Source organism: Microcaecilia unicolor, chromosome 4 (genome assembly GCF_901765095.1).
Source record: "Microcaecilia unicolor chromosome 4, aMicUni1.1, whole genome shotgun sequence".
Classification (NCBI taxonomy): domain Eukaryota; kingdom Metazoa; phylum Chordata; class Amphibia; order Gymnophiona; family Siphonopidae; genus Microcaecilia; species Microcaecilia unicolor.
This window is the reverse complement of record NC_044034.1, coordinates 152,259,182-152,276,506: the sequence shown is the minus strand read 5'-3', so window position 1 is coordinate 152,276,506 and position 17,325 is coordinate 152,259,182. Positions and strand designations below refer to the sequence as shown.

The following is a 17,325-nucleotide window of genomic DNA, read 5'->3' as shown; positions in this document are numbered from 1 at the left end:
GATCCCTAGTTTCCTTCCACCACCTGGATCTTTGTTAAAGAAACAGTACAGGATTCCAGCTGCCTACTGTGGCTTAACTGGACGTTCTCATGATACATAGGTCAGCCAGAGCACTGCAGTAAAGTTAGGCTAGATCAGTGTTTCTGTTCTGGCTGAGGATCTCTGGTCATGCTCAGACTAATCCAGAATTGTTTCCTTGAGGTTATGAAGAATTATGACACGGTTAGGGGCAAACTGAAGTAATGAAACCAAATGCCATTCTATGGATTTATTTCTCTCAATGCTCAAAACTCAACAGGCAAATTATTCTTGAATAAGAGGACCTGGGATAGATAAAAGCTGACTACGTATTCTGATTCCTTGTAGTCTCACTGGCACTGAGACAGCTAGCAAAGTCTACATAGAGGGGCATAATCGAAAGGGACGCCCAAATTTTCCTGGGGACATCCTTGCAGGATGGCTCCAGCAAGGGGCGGGGGAACCCGTTTTATCGAAACAAGATGGGCATCCATCTTTCATTTTGATAATACGGTCAGGGACGCCCAAATCAGCAAATTTAGGTCGACCTTAGAGATGGTCATCCCCAGGACTTGGTAGTTTCTGATTTTCAGTGATAATGGAAAGCGAGGACGCCCATCTCAGAAACGACCAAATCCAAGCCACTTGGTCGTGGGAGGAGCCAGCATTTGTAGTGCACTGGTCCCCCTAACATGCCAGGACACCAACCAGGCACCCTAGGAGGCTCTGCAGTGGACTTCACAAATTGCTCCCAGGAACATAGCTCCCTTACCTTCAGCCAGATGCACTAACTGAACGGAAAATGCCCTCCCCTTACCGATCCCTTAGCGATTCGGAAAAGAACGGGCATGCATGAAGGAAATCGCATGCGAGCTGCTCGCTGTTAGCTCATTTGCACACGATTTACTTCCTAAGGAGGGGAAGCCGTAGCAGAGCAGCCAAGCGCATGGATGCTCTGCGCATGCCAAAGACGGCTACATACGTGCAGACAAGCTGTGTGTATAATAGCCGTCTACAACCTTAAATAAATTGCCATCTACAACCTTAGAAAAACACAAGGCCAGGTGAAAACGTCCAAGTGCTCGTCAGGGACGACTTTTTTTTTTTTTTTAAAGAGTATGGGTGAAGGACGTCCTTCGCTATGCCTCCGTCCCTGTGATGGCAGTTAAGGACGTCCAAAATGTGGATGTTCCTGTGAGAAGGACGTCCATGCCTTTGCTATGCCTCTGACATCTCCTTTATTTATTTGGATTTTGGATCACAAGTAGCAGCAGTGAGATTTGAACCAGCCACCTCTGGATTGCAAGACCAGTGCTCTAACCACTAGGCCACTCCTCCACTCCCTTGAAATTTGGCCATCCCTGTTGGGGGGGGGGGGGAAGTTGAGGATGTCCAAAATGTTTGAAAGAAGGATGTCCACTCCTTCACTATGCCTCCGCTGACGCACACATACCTCCCCCCCCCCCCCCCCCCCCAGGGACCTGCATACTGCTGCGATGGACCTGAATATGACATTTCAGGCTGGCACAAAAAAAGTTTTTAAAGTTATTTTTTCAGGGTGGGAGGGGGTTAGTGACCACTGGGGGGGTCAGGGGAGGTCATCCCCGATTCCCTCCGGTGGTCATCTGGTCAGTTTAGGCACTTTTTTGAGGCTTGGTCGTAAGAAAAAATGGACCAAGTAAAGTCGCCTAAGTGCTCATCAGGGACACCCTTCTTTTTTCCATTATCACTCGAGGACACCCATCTGTTAGGCATGCCCCAGTCCCGCCTTCGCTACGCCTCCGACATGCCCCCGGGAACTTTGGTCATCCCTGCGACGGGAAGCAGTTGGGGGTGCCCAAAATCGGCTTTTGATTATGCCGATTTGGGCGACCCTGAGAGAAGGACGCCCATCTCCTGATTTGTGTTGGAAGATGGGCGCCCTTCTCTTTCGAAAATAAGCCTGATAGTAACATAGTAGATGACGACAGAGAAATAACAGTACAGTCCATCCAGTCTGCCCAATGAGATAAACTCATATGTGCTACTTTATATATATACCTGACCTTGATTTGTCCCTGCCATTTTCAGGGCACAGACAGCAGAAGTCTGCCCAGCACTAGTCCCGCCTCCCAACCACCGGTGCTGCCACCCAATCTCTACTGAGCTTTTGCAGATCTGTTCCTTCTGAACAGGATTCCTTTATGTTTATCCCACACATTTTTAAATTCTGTTACCGTTTTCATCCCCACCACCTCCTGCGGGAGGGCATTCCATGTATTCACCACTCTCTCTGTGAAAAAATACTTCCAGACATTTATCTTGAGTCTGCCCCCCCCCTTCAGCCTCATTTCAAGTCCTCTAGTTCTACCGCCTTCCCGTCTCTGGAAAAGGTTTGTTTGCAGATTAATACCTTTCAAATATTTGAACGTCTGTATCATATCACCTTTCCTCCAGGGTATACATGTTCAGGTCAGCAAGTCTCTCCTCATACGTCTTGTAACGCAAATCCCATACCATTTTTGTAGCTTTTCTTTGCACCGCTTCAATTCTTTTTACATCCTTAGCAAGATACGGCCTACAAAACTGAACACAATACTCCAGGTGGGGCCTCACCAACGACTTGTACAGGGGTATCATCACCTCCTTTCTTCTGCTGGTCACACCTCTCTCTATACAGCCTAGCAACCTTCTGGCTACGGCCACCGCCTTGTCACACTGTTTTGTCACCTTCAGATCCTCAGATACTATCACCCCAAGGTCCCTCTCCCTGTCTGTACATATCAGACTCTCACCGCCTAACACATACGTCTCCTGTGGATTTCTACTCCCTAAGTGCATCACTTTGCATGTCTTCGCATTAAATTTTAATTGCCAAACATTAGACCATTCTTCTAGCTTCTGCAGATCCTTTTTCATGTTTTCCACTTCCTTCAGGGTGTCCACTCTGTTACAAATTTTGGTATCATCCGCAAAAAGCCAAACTTTACCTTCTAACCCTTCGGCAATGTCACAAATATATTGAACAGAATCAACCCCAGCTCTGATCCCTGAGGCACTCCACTACTCGCTTTTCCCTCATCAAAGTGAATTCCATTAACCATCACCCTCTGGCATCTGTCTGTCAACCAGTTCCTAATCCAGTTCACCACGTTGGGTCCTATCTTCAGTCTGTCAAGTTTATTCAAGAGCCTCCTGTGGGGAACCGTGTCAAAAGCTTTGCTGAAATCTAAGTAGATTACATCTATAGCACGTCCTTGATTTAGTTCTCTGGTCACCCAGTCAAAAAATTCAATGAGATTCATTTGGCACGATTTACCTTTGGTAAAACCATGTTGTCTGTGATCTTGCAACTTATTGGCTTTCTGGAAATTCACTATCCTTTCCTTCAGCATCGCTTCCATTACTTTTCCAAGAACCAAAGTGAGGCTAACTCGCCTGTAGTTTCCAGCTTCTTCCCTATCACCACTTTTGTGAAGAGGGACCACACCCTCTCTTCTCCAATCCCATGGAACCTTCCCCATCTCCAAGTATTTATTAAACAAATCTTTAAGAGGACCCGCCAGAACCTCTCTGAGCTCCCTCAGTATCCTGGTGTGGATCCCGTCCGTTCCCATGGCTTTGTCCACCTTTAGCTTTTCAAGTTGTTCATGCACACTCTCTTCTGTGAATGGTGCTATATCTGCTCCATTCTCATATAACTTTTGCTAGTCAATCATGGTCCTTCTACAGGATTTTCATCAGTGAAAACAGAGTATTTGTTTAGCAAACTTGCTTTTTCTTCACCATTATCCACATAGCGGTTTGCAGCATCTTTCAGTCTCACAATTCCATTTTTAGTCTTCCACCTTTCACTAATATACCTGAAGAAATTTTTGTTGCCCCTCCTTACATTTCTAGCTATTTGTTCTTCCACTTGCACTTTCGCCAGATGTATCTCTTTCTTGGCTTCTTTCAGTTTCATCCGGTATTCCTCTCTGTGTTCCTCTTCTTGAGTTTTTCTGTATTTCATGAACGCCAACTGTTTAGCCTTTATTTTCTCAGCCACTTGCTAGGAGAACCATGTTGGTTTCCTTTTTCTCTTGCTTTTATTTACTCTCCTTACATAAAGGTTTGTGGCCATATTTATAGCTTCTTTCAGCCTGGACCACTGCCCTTCCACTTCTCATATGTTCTCCCAGCCCGTCAGCTCCTTCCTCAGGTATTCCCCCATTTTACTAAAGTCAGCATGCTTGAAATCCAGGACTTTGAGTTTTGAGTGGCTGCCCTCCACTTCAGCTGTTACATCAAACCAAACTGTTTGATGGTCACTGCTGCCCAGGTGGGCACCCACTTGGACATTTGACACACTACCCCATTTGTGAGCACCAGATCTAGCGTCGCTCCCTCCCTCGTGGGTTCTGTCACCATTTGTCTGAGCAGAGCACTTTGAAAAACATCCACGATCTCTCTACTTCTTTCCGATTCTGCAGATGGAACCTTCTAATTTACATCCGGCAGATTGAAATCTCCCAGCAACAGCACCTCCCTCTTCTTTCCCAACTTTTGAATATCTGTAATCAGATCCTTATCTAGTTCCTCCGATTGTGTCAGAGGTCTGTAGACATCACCCATGTGGCAGAGGTTCTATCATCTCTTTTTAAGGTGAGCCATATCGCTTCTTCCTTTCCCCAGGCCCCTGCCATTTCAGTCACTGCAATATCTTTTCTCACATACAGAGCTACTCCTCCACCTTTACGACCCTCTCTGTCCTTCCTAAATAGATTATAGCCTGGTATGTTTGCATCCCATTCATGGGAATCATTGAGCCATGTCTCCGTGATTGCAACAATGTCTAAGTCTGCCTCTAGCATCAGGAGTTGCAGGTTATGAACTTTATTGCTTAGACTGCGAGCATTTGTGATCATTGCTTTCCATCTACATTTCAGTGGCATTTTTATCTTCCATTTAGTTTTTTGTTTAGACTCACTTCCTGCTGTGTTGGTAAAAAGTGATTTGCTAAGATTATTTTCATTGCTTTCTTTTCTACTGTCATATCTTGTCTTTAGCTTTAGCTGGGGGTGACTACGTCAAGTGACCTGTCTCCATATGCCACCCCGCCTTCTAGTTTAAATGCCTAGAAATATATTGTCTAAATTTATCCCCAAGGATTTTTTTCCTGCCTCAGTGAGATGCAGCCCATTGTTACAATATAGTCTTTTGTTTTTCCATGTATTGCCCCATCCTTCTATTTACCTAAATCCTTCTTGGTGACACCAGGCTTTGAGCCAGGTATTGAAATTTTCAGTACTTCACAATCTTTTCTCTCCCTTTCCAAAGGTAGGTAGTATTTTAGAAAAAGCTATTGTTTGTACCAAAGGTGTTAACCCCTTCCCCAGCTCCTGAAAAACTCTCTGCACGGCAAGTGGGGTATTACTGGACAAGTCATTTGTTCCCAGGTGAATAACAACATCATTGTTTGTTGCCTTAGTTTCTTCTCTGATTATAGAGATTTGCTTGGTACTCCTGGTAGCTGAGGAGCCTGGAAGGCATTTCACTTTGCATAGCCCCTTTAACTATGTTTGAAAGTTAATGCCTCTGATAATGGAATCCCCTAGTAGCAACAGTTTCCTGGTATGAGTTTCAATATTAGTGCTTTGGGAGTGTCTTTTCTCTTTGGGCACCTTCATATCTTTTTGTTCCACCTTCATTGCTGCTTGTTCCGCCTCACTTCTATTTTCAGGGACATCACAGTGCTGTAATGGAGCAAAAGAATTCTGTAGGAGTAACACTTGTAAGGGTGGATGCTTCTGTGCCACATAACGTAGTTTGCCTGAGCCTACCGTGAACCATCTATTGTTAGGTGGTTTTATCCATTGAGGCAGTGGTGAGAAGTTGGTATGATTCTGTGCAGTCCTAGAAGCTGCTTTAAGTGCATCCAATTCTTGCTTTAGTTTACTGAGCTCCTGTTTTAAACTAGCAAGCTGAAGACAGATAGGACAAGCCTTAAGTCTCCGGATGATTTGCCTTGAAACTAAAGCACCACAATTATTACAGAGAACAAAAGTCATCCTGATTAGTTGAAATGGGTATGAATAGGTATATTATGACAGGGTTAACAGTCTACAAGATTGCCTGTGTATGACTGAGGAGTAAAGTTAATGAGTTTTGGCTTGTCTATATATGAGTGGAAAACCCTGAGGTGGGTGGGTGGGACTATAAATCCCAGTGTGTCAGAAAGTGCTGTATCTAATGTTCTCTAGGTGTGACCAGCAATGATATAGTCTGATTGAACAATTTCAGTTGATTCAACAATCAAATTCCACTAGAATATAACTTTCCTTTAGTAATCTAAATATTCCCAATAATTATAGCAGTTTCATAAATGTAAAATGCAAATTTATAACCAGTTGGGAGACTAAGTTTTTTTTTGTTTTTGCCTAGGACTGGCAGAACCTGTCCACAAATTTAGAATGCTGAAGCAGTTAGAAAAGCCTATCCTCTCTACTATCAGAGCTAGGCAGGAAAGGAAAGGGGTTTTTGTCTTTTTGGGAAGAGGGACAGGGTTAGAAGACAGAGAAGTGCACCACAATACAGATTCACAGGACAAATTAATTAAGCAATAAGCAATAAATTCAAGAGACTTGATATATCAGGTAGCTAAACCTAAAGCTTTGGGTGTCTCAATGCACGATCAGGATGATATTGCAGAATTGGGCTGGAGGTGGAGAAAATACTCTGTCTTGTCACCTTAAAAAGTATTATTATCTTGCTTGTGATGTTTGGTCCCTGTAAGATGACAACTGCTACACTTTGTACAGTTTGGATTGGTTTAATAGTAGTGATAGCCAAACCAAATCAAACTGAATTGCAGGACCAGATGCTACAGTACAGTGTTAACATTAGAAGGCTCTAAAAGTAACTTTAGGTTATGGAAGAGCCAAAACTTAATAATTTACACTCCAAAACCTTTAATACGAGGGTGAAATGATAACGTGGAATCTAATAGAATTCCTAAATAACTTAATTCCAGTAAAATTAAAATGTTCTGATTATCACCATCAGACTTGGAGGGGACCAAAACAGTAGCATCATGTCTCGCCACCATAACCTCAGTTTTCTGTAGTTTCAAAGACAGTCCATTAGCATTTAAATAGACAGATACTTCCTGTGTGCAAGATGCCTTTTGCACACAGGATGTCTTGAACTTTGTAGTCAATAGTATGAAATAATGTAATATTTTCTGCATAAAGCCTTTGATTGATGTGCAATGATCTCAACAAATCATAGAGTAGATGCAAAAAAAATATTAAAAAGAACTGATAGCGTTTATCCTGTAGGCAACCCACAAACCATTCTAAACTGACCTGAACAATTATCTCCTGCAATGACATATGTTTCTCTATGACACAATTAGGATTTAAAGCATCCTATTACAGCTGGTCCAATGCCTAAGTCAACTAAATGGAACTAAAACTGAATGTAGCACTGAGTCAATATACTGGTAATGTCAAGAAAAATGGCCATTGGAGAATTTCTTCTCTCTAGTTCATAAAGAGGGACATTTTTGATATGACATCTAAGTCTGATTTGGGACGTTTTGTGAAAAACGCCCAAAAATCAAGTGACAAATAGAACTGTTTTCAAACCAGAAAACATCTATTTTTTGTTTTCTAGACATTTTTGTGCTCAGTGAATCTTTCTTTAGGTACCGTTAAAAAAAAAAAAGTCCTAGGGATAAACACACAAAAACAAGCCATTGGGGTGTGTGGGAGCTAGAATTTTTAGTTGACTGGCCAAACGGACATCCCAGCAGAGCAGTAGGGCAGCCTAGGGGGCACTTCAGTGCACTTCACATAAAAGGTCCCCAGTACAACTTTAACCATAACCCCCTTATATAGTATTCTGAGCTCTCCAGGAATAGAAAAAAAAAAACAACTGTACCTCACTGTGCACCACTACAATAGACCTCAAGTCTGTGGATGTCACCTATATGTAGGTATAGCAGATTTTTAGTGGTTTTTGGAGGGATCACACTTTCTACCACAAGTGTACTAGTTAGAGTGGGATATGGCCCTGGGTCCCCTTCTCTACAGTCCACTGCACTAACCGCTAGCCTACTCCTGGGACCAGCTTTCTGCTCTAATAGGAATGGTAATCATATCTGAAGCTATCATAGAGCCTTGTATGTACTATCACTGTCACATCTGTTTTGGGGGTGGGAGGGGGTCAGTGATCACTAGGTGATTAAGTGGGGTCATGCCTTAATCTCTCCAGTGGTCTTCTGGTTATTTAGGACACCCTTTTGTAACTTAGTCATGCTTGAAACAGGTCTAGCCAAAACTGTTTCAATTTTTTGCCCCAGACATTTTGGTTTTACTCCATTACGGCAGAAAAACATCTTAACTTCTGGGAATGCCCAAGTCCCACCCAAAACATACCCCCAACATGCCTCTGAAATCTGGACAAACTGTGGAGAAAAATGTCTCAAATCAGAGTTTCAAAAATTACAACTTAGAGTTTTTCTCACAAAAAACGTATTTCTGCCACTTTATGACTTTTTCAGATGTTTTTCTCTTTTGAAAGTGAGAACCAAAGCCAACAATCAAGAGAGTTTCAGCGCTATAATCAGTGAGAAAACTAAGCTTATATTGTTGCAGTACCATGGGAGCAGTAAGAAACTACTGAAGATGGTCAAGTGCAACTTATTCAATCACTTTTGCAAGAAAAAGGAGACTTGAGATAGGCCTCTAATTGGACAAAATTTCAGAGTTGGCTTTGGAGTTATTCAGGTAGAGAATATTTAATATCAAACTATTGACTACTTCAACCTGAGTAGATACAATCACTTGATGACGACTTTTATAGATAGTTTTCAGGAACAGGGTCCAGCTTAGAGGTACAATTTGCAATCCATTTGAGCAGCTTTGTCATGTAATCAGCATTAACTAATGAAAATTCAGACCATCGCAATTGAGGTGTACTACTGGTGACAATTGGTGAGAGCATAGTAATGTAGTAAATGATAGCAGAAAAGACCTGGTGGATCTAGTCTGCCAATAAGATGATCAAATGAATCTGTAAGATTTATCATACTAGCAGCTTTCTGTTTTTCCTCAAGAAACCTAGCAAAAATATCAGGGTTAACTGCACAGCTCACATCCATGTAAAATTCTTGAATGGATGATTTGTAGTTTTTGGATCATTGGCTCCCAGTAATTTCTTCTTCCTTTTATAGAGCTCATAAGAACATCAGTGTTACCATACTGGGACAGACCGAAGGTCCATCAAGCCCAGCATCCTGTTTCCAGCAGTGGCCAATCCAGGTTACAAGTACCTGGCAAGATCCCAAAACAGTACATAAGCACTGCCATACTGGGAAAAGACCAAGGGTCCATCAAGCCCAGCATCCTGTCTCCGACAGCGGCCAATCCAGGCTTCAAGAACCCGGCAAAACCCATTAAAAATTTTTAAATATTGTTCAATGGACTTTTCCCTCAGGAATCTGTCCAACCCCCCTTTAAATTCCGTAAGGCCAGCTGCTGTCACTACATTCTCTGGCAACGAGTTCCAGAGTCTAACTACACGCTGAGAAAGAAAAACTTTCTCCTATTTGTTTTAAATCGACCATATTCTAGCTTCATCTTGTATCCCCTGGTTTTGTTGTTGTTTGAAAGTGTAAACAAACACTTCACATCTGTCCGCTCTAATCCGCTCATTATCATGTAGACTTCTATCATATCACCCCTCAGCCGCCTTTTCTCCAAGCTGAAGAGCCCTAACCTTCTCAGCCTTTCCTCATAGGGAAGTCATTCCATTCCCTTTATCATTTTCATTGCCCTTCTCTGCACCTTCTCTAATTCCTTTATATCTTTTTTGAGATGCGGCGACCAGAATTGGACACAATACTCGAGGTGCGGTCGCACCATGGAGTGATACAACGGCATTATAACATCCTTGTGTTTGTTTTCCATCCCTTTCCTAATAATACTCAACATTCTGTGTGCTTTCTTAGCCGCCGCAGCACATTGAGCAGAAGTTTTTAACGTCTTATCCACGATGACTCCCAGATCCCTTTCTAGGTCCGTGACTCCTAACGCAGAACCTTGCATGACATAGCTGTAATTCGAGTTCCTCTTACCCACATGCATCACTTTGCACTTGTGAACATAGAACTTCATCTGCTAGTTGGATGCCCAATCCCCCAGTCTCGCAAGGTCCTCCTGTAATCTTTCACACTCCTCCTGCGACTTGACAACCCTTAATAACTTTGTGTCATCTGCGAATTTAATTACCTCACTAGTTACTCCCATCTGTAGGTCATTTATAAATATGTTAAAAAGCAGCGGTCCCAGCACAGATCCCTACGGGACCCCACTAACTACCCTTCTCCACTGAGAATACTGACCATTCAACCCTACTCTTTGCTTCCTATCTTTCAACCAGTTCTTAATCCATAGTAATACCCTACCTCTGATCCCATGACTCTCCAGTTTCCTCAGGAGTCTTTCATGAGGCACTTTGTCAAACGCCTTTTGAAAATCCAGATAACACAATATCCACCGGCTCCCCATTGTCCACATGTTTGTTCACCCCCTCAAAAAATGCAGTAGATTGGTGAGGCAAGACTTTCCTTCACTAAATCCGTGCTGACTGTCTCATCAGCCCATGTTTTTGTATGTGCTCTGTAATTTTATTCTTAATAATAGCCTCTACCATTTTGCCCGGTATGGACGTCAGACTCACCAGTCTATAATTTCCCGGATCTCCTCTGGAACCTTTTAAAAAAATCGGCATAACATTGGCTACCCTCCAGTCTTCCGGTACCACACTTGATTTTAGGGATAGATTGCATATTACTAACAGTAGCTCTACAAGTTCATTTTTCAGTTCTATTAATACTCTGGGATGAATACCATCAGGTCCTGGTGATTTACTACTCTTTTGGAACTGACCCATTACATCCTCCAAATTTTCAGAGAATTTGTTTAGTTTCTCCGACTCGCCTGCTTCAAATACGCTTTCTGGCACCGTTGGCCCTCCCAAATCCTCCCCGGTGAAGACCGAAGCAAAGAATTCATTTAATTTCTCCGCTACGGCTTGGTCTTCCCTGATCGCTGCTTTAACACCATTTTCGTCCAGCGGCCCAACCTATTCTTTAGCCGGCTTCCTGCTTTTAATGTATCTAAAAAAATTTTTACTATGTTTTTTTCGCTTCTAACGCTAACTTTTTTCCAAAGTCCTTTTATGCCCTCATCTCCGCTTTGCATTTGGCTTGGCATTCCTTATGTTTCATCTTGTTACTTTCAGTCGGTTCTCTACATTTTATGCTGCTTATCCTAGAAATAAGCAGTGGATTTTCCATAAGTCCATCTTAATAATGGGTTATGGACTTCTTTTTTAGGAAGCTAGCCAAATCTTTTTTAAACCCTGCTAAGCTAGCTGCTTTTTTTTCTACATTCTCTGGCAACGAATTCCAGAGTTTAATTACACGTTGAGTGAAGAAATACTGATGTATTTTTAGCCTTGATTAAGTACTACTAACCTACAAATGCACTCAATCTGCAGCCCCTCCTTACCTCTCTACCCTCATCTCCCCTTACGCTCCTACCCGTAACCTCCGCTCTCAAGACAAATCCCTCCTTTCAGTACCCTTCTCTACCACCGCCAACTCCAGGCTCCGCCCTTTCTGCCTCGCCTCACCCCATGCGTGGAACAAACTCCCTGAGCCCATACGCCAGGCCCTCTCCCTGCCCATCTTCAAATCATTGCTCAAAGCCCACCTCTTCAATGTCGCCTTCGGCACCTAACCACTACACCTCTACTCAGGAAATCTAGACTGCCCCAACTTGACATTTTGTCCTTTAGATTGTAAGCTCCTTTGAGCAGGGACCGTCCTTCTTTGTCAATTTGTACAGCGCTGCGTAACCCTAGTAGCGCTCTAGAAATGTTAAGTAGTAGTAGTAGTAAATCTGAGGCTGAAATTTGTACTGAATATATATTTGCACTGCAGTTTATGTTTTAATGTGTGTGCTTGTGTGTGTTCTCCCCCTCAAATAATTCTCAAATGTTTCCACCTTTGGGTGGAGGTAGGTCTTTAGAGATATACAGTGGTGGAAATAAGTATTTGATCCCTTGCTGATTTTGTAAGTTTGCCCACTGACAAAGACATGAGCAGCCCATAATTGAAGGGTAGGTTATTGGTAACAGTGAGAGATAGCACATCACAAATTAAATCCGGAAAATCACATTGTGGAAAGTATATGAATTTATTTGCATTCTGCAGAGGGAAATAAGTATTTAATCCCTCTGGCAAACAAGACCTAATACTTGGTGGCAAAACCCTTGTTGGCAAGCACAGCGGTCAGACGTCTTCTGTAGTTGATGATGAGGTTTGCACACATGTCAGGAGGAATTTTGGTCCACTCCTCTTTGCAGATCATCTCTAAATCATTAAGAGTTCTGGGCTGTCGCTTGGCAACTCGCAGCTTCAGCTCCCTCCATAAGTTTTCAATGGGATTAAGGTCTGGTGACTGGCTAGGCCACTCCATGACCCTAATGTGCTTCTTCCTGAGCCACTCCTTTGTTGCCTTGGCTGTATGTTTTGGGTCATTGTCGTGCTGGAAGACCCAGCCACGACCCATTTTTAAGGCCCTGGCGGAGGGAAGGAGGTTGTCACTCAGAATTGTACGGTACATGGCCCCATCCATTCTCCCATTGATGCGGTGAAGTAGTCCTGTGCCCTTAGCAGAGAAACACCCCCAAAACATAACATTTCCACCTCCATGCTTGACAGTGGGGACGGTGTTCTTTGGGTCATAGGCAGCATTTCTCTTCCTCCAAACACGGCGAGTTGAGTTCATGCCAAAGAGCTCAATTTTTGTCTCATCTGACCACAGCACCTTCTCCCAATCACTCTCGGCATCATCCAGGTGTTCACTGGCAAACTTCAGACGGGCCGTCACATGTGCCTTCCGGAGCAGGGGGACCTTGCGGGCACTGCAGGATTGCAATCCGTTATGTCGTAATGTGTTACCAATGGTTTTCGTGGTGACAGTGGTCCCAGCTGCCTTGAGATCATTGACAAGTTCCCCCCTTGTAGTTGTAGGCTGATTTCTAACCTTCCTCATGATCAAGGATACCCCACGAGGTGAGATTTTGCGTGGAGCCCCAGATCTTTGTCGATTGACAGTCATTTTGTACTTCTTCCATTTTCTTACTATGGCACCAACAGTTGTCTCCTTCTCGCCCAGCGTCTTACTGATGGTTTTGTAGCCCATTCCAGCCTTGTGCAGGTGTATGATCTTGTCCCTGACATCCTTAGACAGCTCCTTGCTCTTGGCCATTTTGTAGAGGTTAGAGTCTGACTGATTCACTGAGTCTGTGGACAGGTGTCTTTCATACAGGTGACCATTGCCGACAGCTGTCTGTCATGCAGGTAACGAGTTGATTTGGAGCATCTACCTGGTCTGTAGGGGCCAGATCTCTTACTGGTTGGTGGGGGATCAAATACTTATTTCCCTCTGCAGAATGCAAATAAATTCATATACTTTCCACAATGTGATTTTCCGGATTTAATTTGTGATGTGCTATCTCTCACTGTTACCAATAACCTACCCTTCAATTATGGGCTGCTCATGTCTTTGTCAGTGGGCAAACTTACAAAATCAGCAAGGGATCAAATACTTATTTCCCCCACTGTATATGACCTTTCTACTTTTTAAAGTTGGGAAGTAGTGCATAAGGGGGGGGGGGGCAAAGATCTTTGGGAAAAGATCAGATTTGTACACTTTTCAAAAGATGTTGCATAAGTCAGGAGACGGTGTTGGCATGTTTCTTGAAAAAATGCTTGGGGCATTTTCTTCTATTTAGTATCTCTTCTAGAGGAATTGTATTGTTAGTCATATTGTATTGTATTTCTGGGAAAACCCTCAACAAATCTGATATTGTTGCATAAATAATTTCTCTACTGAAGTGTAAACCCTACAATTTGAGAAGCTGTAAATCAAAAGTGCATATTTATTTTTCTTTCTGATTTGGTGCTTTTGATTTTAGTTCCAGTGCCAACAAGGAAGCTGCCTCTGCCTTGGATTATCAGGGACCGAAACGAAAGCTTTACAGCGCTGTACCTGGGAGGCATTTTATTGTTGTGAAGCCATATCAACCACAAGGAGAAGGAGAAATCCCACTCCACAAAGGGGACAGGGTAAAAGGTCAGTATTAGGAATGTCCTTATTGGCAAATGAAAAATATCTATGCATCAATGGGCAATTCTATAACATAAGTGCTAACATTAACTCGCAGGTTATGTGCATAAATATTTATTTTAATGCCATTTATGTGCATATGCAAATTTATGTGCATGTGTTAACTTACATACTGCATATTTTACAAGTACATGTACACATGGCTGAGATGCACACTTACCTATGTAACTTATACGATATTTATTTATTTGTTACATTTATATCCCACATTTTCCCACCAATTTGTAGGCTCAATGTGGCTTACATAGTTCTGGAGCAGCACTTGCGGTCTCCGGTGTAGACAAATACAAAGTGATGTGGTTAAGTTACAAGTTATGCACCAATCACTGGCATGTAGGTGTGAGAATTTAGCCCTATAGCTGGCATAAATGCTCTTGTCTAACCAAATGCGTGTGTTAATACCAGGTTAGGCTAGTATCCTATAAAGGAAAGTCGATGCCTACTTACCTTCTTAGACTGGTAGCCTATCAAGGAAAGTAAATGAGGCTGGCAGCCTGTAAAGGAAAGTAGATCCTACTTACCTGGTAAACCTGGTAGCCTGTAAAGGAAAGTAGATCCTACTTTCCTGGCAAACCTGCAGGGGAATTTTCAAAAGAGAAGGGAGCCCATCTTCCGACACAAATCGGGAGATGGGCGTCCTTCTCTCATGGTCGGCCAAATCAGCATAATCGAAAGCTGATTTTGGGTGCCCTCAACTGCTTTCCGTTGCGGGGGCGACCAAAGTTCACGGGGGCATGTCGGCACTGTTCCAAAGGCGGGACTGGGGCGTGATTAAGAGATGGGTGTCCTCGGCTAATAATGGGGAAAAGAAGGGCGTCCCTGACGAGCATTTGGCCGACTTGGTCCATTTTTTTTCACAACCAAGCCTCAAAAAGGTGCCCGAACTGACCAGATGACCACCGGAGGGAATCGGGATGACCTCCCCTTACTCCCCTAGTGGTCACCAATCCCCTTCCACCCTGAAAAAAAAATTTTAAACATTTTTTTCCAGCCTCTATGCCAGCCTCAAATGTCATACCCAGCTCCATCACAGCAGTATGCAGGTCTCTGGAGCAGTTTTTAGTGGGTGCAGTGCACTTCAGGCAGGCGGACCCAGGCCCATCCACCCCCCCCCCCACCTGTTACACTTGTGGTGGTAAATGTGAGCCCTTCAAAACCCACCGAAACCCACTGTACCCACATGTAGGTGCCCCCCTTCACCCCTTAGGACTATGGTAGTGGTGTAGAGTTGTAGGGAGTGGGTTTTGGGGGGCTCAACACCGAAGGTAAGGGAGTTATGCACCTGGGAGCAATTTCTGAAGTCTACTGCAGTGCCCCCTAGGGTGCCCGGTTGGTGTCCTGACATGTCAGGGGGACCAGTGCACTACAAATGCTGGCTCCTCCCATGACCAAAGGTCTTGGATTTGGTCATTTTTGAGATGGGCGTCCTCGGTTTCCATTATGGCCGAAAACTGGGGACGACCATCTCTAAGGTCGACCATCTCAACATTTAGGTCAACCATAAGGTCGATCTAAATGTTGAGATTTGGACGTCCCCGACCGTATTATCGAAACGAAAGATGGACGCCCATCTTGTTTCGATAGTACGAGTTTCCCCGCCCCTTCGCTGGGATGTCTTAGAGATGGGCATCCCTGTTTAAAAATGCCCCTCCTGGTAGCCTGTAAAGGAAAGTAGATGCCTACTTAACCAGTAAGGCTGGTAGCCTGTAAAGGAAAGTAGTCGCCTACTTACCCCGTAAGGCTGGTAGCCTATAAAGGAAAGTAGATGCCTACTTATACGGTTAGGCTAGTAGCCTGTAAAGGAGAGTAGATGCCTACTTACGCAGTTAGGCTGGTAGCCTATCAGGGAAAGCAGAATATGTGCACTGTTATGGAATTGCTTTCAAAGGGAGTAATTGTATAAAGCATGTTTTTATATGTGAAAAATAGTTTGTGTAAAATTTGCGAGGTCAAATATGTGCATAGGTGTTCCCCTGGAGCGTTGTTTGGGAGAGGCATGGGTGCAGTTGCAATGTATATATGCATGTATTGTATAAAATATGTGAGGACGTTTGTAGAGTATATGAACACATTTAGTCTTACGAGTGCATTTGTGTTCTATTGAGGGTCATCGGTGAGCCTATTTTAGAAAAGCACATAGACACCTCCATTGCTTTTATAAGATTTTCAGAATCAGTAAGATTCAGATCTAGCAAACTGTTCATAAAAACAACAGTCCTTGATGAAATGGCACACTCGGTCAATATTAAAAAAGATTATTGACAAAATGAAGGAATTTTATACAGAAGAGCTGTAAGCACCCTTGTTGCCATGTGCAACTAATTCTTACCACTGCTCTTTTGTAAATCATTGGTCCAGCCCCATAATCTTATTTTTTTTAATCAGTTTTATTAACAATGAATATAAAATGCCAGCTATTCATCTCCCATAAAAACTCAGTCTAGGTGTTCTGTTATATAATTTGTGCATTTACTTGTGTGTGCTCCCAAAATATTCCTATCTGCACAACCACCAGCAAAGTACATGCTTGCAAATCATGGCACATACTTTTCTGCTAGGCAGTATCCTGTAAAAGCTCATTTACACATGCAAATGAACACTTACGTGCATAAGTGACTAAAATATCACCATCTATGTGCTTTCTGGCCTCCTACAATTAGGTGGCTCTTTATAGAATTACCCCATGGAGGGCAATTCTAGAAATGGGTCCTGGCATTTATGTATCACTTGTGCATGTAAATGTACAGAATATTGGCACTTTTATGGGTAAGCATTGGCAAAGCAACTAAGGGATGCAGTTATCAATGTGGACTACTGTTTAGGCGTGTTATTTTATCACTAACTTCGCTATTTTAACACAGGTCCCATTTTATGCAATGAGGCCAGTATCCTGCTTCCACCAGTGGCCAATCCAGGTCATAAGTACTTGCAGAATCCCAAAGAGTAGTGAGATTCCAGAATCCCAAAGAGTAGCAAGGTTCTGGAATCCCAAAGAGTAGCAATATTCCATGTTACCAATCCCAGGGGAAGCAGTGGTTAATGTGCCCACCAAAACCTGTGGCAGTGCCTCTCAATAAAAGGC

General features: G+C 43.2%; 1 protein-coding gene across 1 annotated transcript in view; it reads left to right on the top strand.

Annotated features, from left to right (window-relative positions):
- SHANK2 (SH3 and multiple ankyrin repeat domains 2) overlaps window positions 1-17,325 on the top strand; it is an 846,275-nt gene that overhangs the window by 341,412 nt on the left and 487,538 nt on the right. Inside the window, 1 exon segment of the mRNA XM_030200750.1 lies at window positions 14,032-14,189. Coding sequence (XP_030056610.1) covers window positions 14,032-14,189 — 158 coding nt within the window.